The 7,069-nt window shown below is 43.4% G+C and overlaps 1 protein-coding gene across 1 annotated transcript in view; it reads right to left on the bottom strand.

Annotated features, from left to right (window-relative positions):
- Positions 1-1,135: 1,135 nt before the first annotated feature.
- The window catches only part of SYTL4 (synaptotagmin like 4), an 86,238-nt gene continuing 80,304 nt past the window's right edge, over positions 1,136-7,069 (bottom strand). Inside the window, exons 16-18 of the mRNA XM_049871722.1 lie at positions 6,190-6,289; positions 5,229-5,437; positions 1,136-3,546 (exon numbers count right to left, since the gene is read on the bottom strand). Coding sequence (XP_049727679.1) covers positions 3,398-3,546; positions 5,229-5,437; positions 6,190-6,289 — 458 coding nt within the window. The 3' untranslated portion in view covers positions 1,136-3,397. The remainder of the gene's footprint in view (positions 3,547-5,228; positions 5,438-6,189; positions 6,290-7,069) is intronic.

The following is a 7,069-nucleotide window of genomic DNA, read 5'->3' as shown; positions in this document are numbered from 1 at the left end:
GAAATCATCACAAGAACCCTACAAGGTAGATACTATTATTAGCCCCATTTTACAGATGAGGAAATGGAAGCACAGAGAGGTTAGGCAACTTGCCCAAGATCAGACAGCTAGTCAGCGGCAGAGTCTGGATTCAAACACCAGCAGCCTGGCTGCAGAGTCAAATGTTCTTAAACATTATGCTATCCTGCCTCTATTTCTTTTTCTACTTTTCATTTAAAGACAGATGAAAACTCCAAAGAAGAAGAAAGGTTTCACCATGTATAATCCCACTCAGACGCAAGACTCGGGATGGGTCCAGGAGGAAAGAGGGAAATGAAAGGCTCTCAACCCAAGATAATTCCACCTCCAGAGCAGAGTGATGGGACATAAATCATGAGCCCAGAACACAGGGGGGAAGCAGTGAGTCAGAGGGAAGCTGTTTCCACTGGGGTTTTAGTGGAAATATCATTTTTAAATGCAAACCAAAAGTTTAGGCAGGTTCTGGCTAGAATGAAACATGGAGGAAATGATCAGGCTTGGAGCCAAAAGGTCCCTTCTCCCGTTTCCCTCCAGGGAAATACAGGAGCTATGAAAGGCAGGAGGCAAGTTATGGGCAGAAGGCAAAATACAATGAGTAAATGTGGGAAGTCTCCTGTCAGACAGGGTCTGTGGTTCCAAAGGCAAAGATTGCACACTGGATGAGATGAATGCCCTTCCTTGTCTTTATTAATAACACTTCAAGTGGTAAGCCAGGGCATGCTAGCAGGTCAAACGCCCAAACGATATCACAGAGAAGGCCCACTACCTCCCGAACAGAGTTCCCACCCAGGCTTGGCTGACTCTGGCCGTGTAAATCCTCCTCTAGGTTAAAAAAATCAAGGAGCTTTTATTTTGTTTTTCTTTTCTTTTTTGAGTAGTCAAGACAATGTCCATCTTGCTTTCTTTAGGTAAAGTTTTACTGTAATCTCCTTTGTAGTCCATTTTAGATTATGATTAAAACCGACTCATAACGTAGGGGGAAGTGGACAGCAGTAGAATCAGGCTCACGGCCCGACCCAAAGGGGTTAGACTGACCCCAACTCCATACATATCTGTCTTTCTCCCTCTGTACCTCTCTGCCCAACCCCAGCCCCCCACCCTCACACACACTCACACACACACACACAAGCTATATAGTCAGTAAGCTGGCTAGGTAATATCCAAAGCATTCTGTCCTACTTTGTAAACTAAACTTTAAGGTATTCTAGAAGAAATGCGTCATCCCTTCCTTTGAACCTTTGCCCATGACACACATACCATTCCCACAGGTGGCAGCATGATACAGTAGACAGACTTTGATTCGAATTCCAACTCTGGCGCCTGATAGTGGGTTTGGGTTTCCTTGTTTGTAAAAAGGATATATTTTCTATTTCATAAGGTGTTTGGAGAATTTAAAGAGCTAACATATAAACTGCCTAGAATACAGCCTTCTACAAAACAGGCATTTAAAATTCATAAATGCCCTTTTGTAACAGAGGCAAATAGTCAGTTGGGCTCTACCAAGAAACCCAGAGCCTGATGTCTGAGATGGGTTACTTAGCATCTGTGTTATTTGTCGCTCAAAGCGAATTAATGGTAGTAGGAGTGAAGGAAAAAGTCCCCACCTCCTAGAGAAATGGAGGGATCCAGAAGGAAGGGCTTATAACAGAGGATATCTTCCCTTGCCTCTCATGTGGACATTTCTTCAGCACAGGAGGTTCTTGATATTTCAGAGAGAGAAAAGTGGTACCACTTTTAAGGTGGGTTCTCAGGGGATCAGATCTCAGCAAAGGTACCAGTCAAAAGTGTGGGGGAAAGGTAAAACTTTCTTCAAATCAGCACAGGATAGTTAGGGAAGGGCATTTGTTCCTCCGGGTCTCATCCTGCAAGCCACGTGAAGAGCAACAACAATAAGTCAGGACATCAGAGACAAAAGCGTCTATAGAACTAACAAATGCAAACACTTGACAAGTGAGAAAGCTTTATTGAAGCACACATACAATTTAGGGGGTAGAAAACAAAAAGCAAGTTACAGCCCAGGATCCCAAGTTATGCCTTCCATTATAATATCAATCCACACCAAACACACCTTTTAAAAAATTCCTCTGTTCAGTTCACACATACAATAGACATCACCATAGTTCACTCTCAGTCCAGTCACTGGCCTTACAGACTCCATTCATACACAACTTTGAATAGATACAACTGTAAGAATTGAAAAAGGTCAGTTTAAACAGTGAATATCAGAAAATGAGCCGCAGACCACCAGGTCCTTCTTAGAAAAATCTCAACATACCACACTTATGCTATATCAAGGTCAAGTTTAGGAAACAATTGAAAAAAAAAAGGGAACGGAAACCACTTCAAGAAGGAAGTCAGAATAGCTGGGAGACTCTGTACATATTCTCTTGGAACACTGAATCACTTTATACAATAGTTGGCTATTTTGGCTGGCACAGTGGTATGTGGACCATATCCTGTGTGGTAACACACCCCAGATACAAACACTAAGACATGGTACGTAAGAGTGAAGATGTCTCATTTTTCATTAGAGAAATGAGCAGCTGTTTAGCGACTGTTGTATCAGTTAAAAGTGCAGAGAATTCAGCATGCGCTGTAAGACACTTCACCCTTGGTCACAGTGCTCTGGCTGGTCATGTTCGTGACTCAGTCAAAAGGCCATTATCTATTTAAAGTGCTTTTCTAAAGTGGCTCTCTTATAAGGACCCCCAAAGATATAGAAAAGGTATCTAAAACTGAGCTTTTCTTACCATTTGAAAGAAAATCAGACCCAAACAAGGTGGAAATTGCTTTAAAAAAAAAAAAAGAATTTAAAAGCTAAGTTTCAGATATTTATCAAGGTAGAAAATGAGTTGTAAAAAAAGTGGGCTAAAAGCATATATTGGAGAGGCAGAAGAGAACCTACCCATCTCTCTCCCATATTCTCTTGTCTTTAGCAACCCAACCCTGCTTCCCAGAGCCTTGGCCTCAGGTCAGGCACACCTGGAAACATAGACTGGTGCTAATGTCTAAGGCAGCCAGGGCTTCCTGGGGAAGCAGGAACAAGGATAGCAAGAGAAGATAAAAAGTTGTTTTAAGAGATTTTTAAAGAAGTTAATTACGCCTCATAAATATGTAAGACAGAATGGCCTCTAAAATATACTAGATTATGCACGAACACACGCACACACAATCTTGAAGAGGCCCTTATTCTTGAGCCTGCTTTAAAAAGGGGGACAAGTCTGCATCACTCCAGCATAATGGGATTTGTAGAAATACACGTTTGTACACACACATACATAACACACACACACATTAAATTATAAATCTTTGCTCTTGGTTTCTTCACTTTCTCTGCCTTGCCCTTGCCAGGGCTGGACCTGCAGAGAAGGACAGGGACTCATAAGCCCAGTTTCTGCTTGGCCATCGAGGAACGGAGCTGTAGAGTCCCTTCCGCCCAAGACCCTGGGTACTGTCGCATCTTCTGCCACAGGCTCACTTCTTCCCCAGTCGAGTCCATCCAGTCCACCACTTCCCCATTACTGATCCCTGAGGAGAAACACCAGAGGACGCTGAACAAGAGCCCCACTCTTCTGCCCACCAGGAAAGACAGGTTAAAAGCAAGGGTAGCAGCCTCACAAAATGCAGTGTGCTATGAAGAAGGACTGACAGACTTCAGGTTGATGAAATGGGACCCCAAAATGCACAAGTAGCTAGAGACCTCTTATTCTGAGGCTGTTACCAAGCTCTAGTGTCTGGCACCTCACACCAGAGCTACTGACCTTCTGTTACTGCCAATTTGTCTTAAAATTTTTTAAAAATATGAGCACCTTTTTCTCTAGCTGTAGACCCCAAACCAGAAGTTAGGGCTGTATATGGCCTCATTCCTACTCACACATGTATGCATTCCTTCATTCAGCAAACATTTACTGAGTGCTTACTATGTAGGAGCTCTGGTGGCACAGCGGTTAAGAGCTCGGCTGCTAACCAAAAGGTCCACAGTTCGAATCCACCAGCTGCTCCTTGGAAACCCTACCGGGACAGTTCTACTCTGCCCTATAGGGTCTCTATGAGTCGGAACCAACTCGATGGCAACGGGTTTGGTTTGGGTTTACTATGTGCCAGGTACTGTACTAGGCTCTGGAGATATAGTGGTGAACAAAGCAGAAAAGGTCCCTGTCCTCATGCAGCTTACATTTGAATACAGAAGGCAGAAAATATACAAATAAACCAACAACAGTCACTATATTTCAGTTAGTGAGGTAAGTGCTATGAAGTAAATAAACAGGGTGACTTGAAGTCCCTGGATCAGGGCCTACATTAGATGGAGTGATCCAAAGACCACCCTGAGATGGAGACATTTCTCTTGTCAAGTTGGCAAGTCCTAACCTGTGTCAAAAGTCAACACCTGAACGATGGGAAGGAGCCAGCCCTTCCAAGCAGAGAGAACAATGATTGCAAAGGTAGTGAAGCAGGAATGAGTTTGATATCTTTGCGGAGCAGAAAGTCATTGCGCTTGGAGCATAGTAAGCCAGTGGGAGAGTGATACAGGACAAATCATAACAGAACAAAACTGTCCTTGGGACATGGCAATATGGAGTTTATTGGTGACTTTGGCATGAGCAGTTGCTCAGTGGAGTGGTGGGACAGAAGCCAAATGACAGTGGATTGAGGATTAAAGGAGAAGTCAGGGAAGTCAAGGTGACTTTTTTTTTTTTAAAGATATTAGAGGGGGAATATGAGGTCAAGAAAAGGTTTATTTTTGTTTGTTAAGACTGGAAATACCAGAGCCTATTTGTATTCACCTCTGGTAGATAGGAAGAAAACAATTATAAAGGAGAGATAGGAGATAATTCCAGAATTGAGGTCATTGAGAAGGTGAGGGTAGATCCAGAGCACTTGGAGAGAGCTTGGCCTTTGTAGCAAGGACCCTTCTTTAATAATAATGGGATGGAAGATGGAAATTATGAATACGTTGGTAGTTTTTTGGGAGGGGAAGATGATGGAGTTCTGGCAATCAAGGTCAGAAATCTGTACACATAACAGTGCATGAGTTCAGCCTTCGCTATGCCTGGCACATAGTAGGCACTCAGTAAATATTTGCTGAATGATAACTGAAAAGAAAGAAGGCAACTCTAGTCATAGAGGGGCTTTGTGGAGGAAGGGATGTAGTGAGAGTGAAATATATAAGAGGCCTTTAAGACAAGTCAGGATGCGGGAGAGGCTCTCACCAGTGCCAACACCCAGCCTGACCCCTCCCAGGAAGTCATTGCTGGACAGGGGCTCCCGGTCCCACACAGTCAGTTCCAGGCACACGTGTTGCAGATCTTCCAGCCTCACACCATTGTAGACAAATGTATGGTTGTAGTGGGGATTCAGAGTCTTCTTCATCACAGGAGTTTTACGCTTACTGGCCTTGTTCCTCATGGGAAGGAGGTATCTGGTAGAGGGTGCGGAGTAATCAACAACCCACTCAAAGCTGGCAATATCTGTCTCAGTTCCCCTTTCCCTTACCACAGGCCTAGCTCAGGGAGGTGAGTCAACACTCAGATCCTAGTACACACACCCCTCCTTTGCATCTGCTGAAGCAGAGTCCCTGCCACCTCTACCAGGTCATTCACCTGATTCAATTCCTTTAACCTGGAGAGAAAATTAAAATCATGTTATTAGTAAGCTGTTGCCTATGCTCCACCCAAAATGGGTTTTAAATATTTGGTTCCATTCCTAATGGCCAAGGTCCTCTGTAATAAAACCAAAACTAATAACTGTAGGCTTAGCCAAACATGATTTGCTAGAGAACTTAAATCAGTAGGGTGATCTGTCATTTGTGGAAAGCCAGCATTGTGTAAAAAACTGGTAGGGAATAAAGCCTTGAGTTCCCAAATCTAGACAGGGGACACAGATTTTTACCTAGGATTAACTAAGATCATAAGTTTTTCAGAAAAATCAGAACCTCTCTCTCTACCACCCTCCTCTGTTGAAATCAGTGTGACAGCCCAGTCCAAACTGTGCCCAGTCCAGTGCAAAGGTAGTGGAGGAGGCTTTGCCATTACCTAATTTCAGGAACAAAGGTGGCTCTTGGGGACAGTAGGACACACAGGGATAATACCCACAGAGAAAAGTTAAATTGGGTTCCTCTCTTAGCTCTTTTGTCCTGAAACTGGTTAGTTTGGTGCTGGTCCAGGGACTCACCCCTTGACAAAGCTGTCTGAAGTCCCTCCTGATTTGGCAGCCGTCAGGTTCTTGGCTTCTTTGATCCACACTTGGAGCTCTCCCCCTTCCCCACCTTTACCTGTAAGGGATGTCAGCCATAGCAAGTGAGCCCTGTACCTCCAGTTTCATTTTGAGCTTTATCTACATAGCACTTCCTTTGCTTCCTCTTGAAGACGGCAAGCTCCATGACAACTGAAACCATATCTCACCTGTATTCTCAACACCTAGTACAGTGCCTGGCAGTAATACGCACCTAATTAATAACAACAATAACAATAAATGCTTATTGAACACTGGCTGTGTGCCAGATACTATGCTAAGCATTTAATCCTCAAAACAATACTTTCCTCATTTAAAACAACCCTATGAGATGATACAATTATTGTCCTCACTTTATAAATGAGCAAATTGAGGTTTAGAGAAATAAAGTTGCCCAATATTTGCTGAATTATTTAAAAAAAAAAGAAAAGGAGGGAAAACCTCCACTTGTGTTCTGGATCCCATTCCCACTTCACAGGACTGGGCTTCATCAATTTCAACTCCCACCCCTCAATTGTAATATCTCTTCCTCCACCAATCCCGTCCCTTCAGTCTAAATATATGCTAATCTCACCACCTCTTCTTTAAAAAAAAAATTCCGTTTAAAAGAAAGTCCCCCTTCAACCTTATCTCCTCTTCAAGCTATTCTCCATGTCTCTCCTTTCCTTCACCACCAAGCATCCTGAAAAAAAAAAGTCCACACTCACCACCTCTACTTCTTTGCCTCATTCACTCAGTGGTGCAACCTGGTCCCTGGTGCAGCCTGGTTTCTGCTTCCACTAACCCACTGAAAATGCAATCTAATGCCAGTGAGCCATTT

This window comes from Elephas maximus, chromosome X, assembly GCF_024166365.1.
Source record: "Elephas maximus indicus isolate mEleMax1 chromosome X, mEleMax1 primary haplotype, whole genome shotgun sequence".
NCBI classification, from domain to species: domain Eukaryota; kingdom Metazoa; phylum Chordata; class Mammalia; order Proboscidea; family Elephantidae; genus Elephas; species Elephas maximus.
This window is presented reverse-complemented; position numbering and strand designations above follow the sequence as displayed.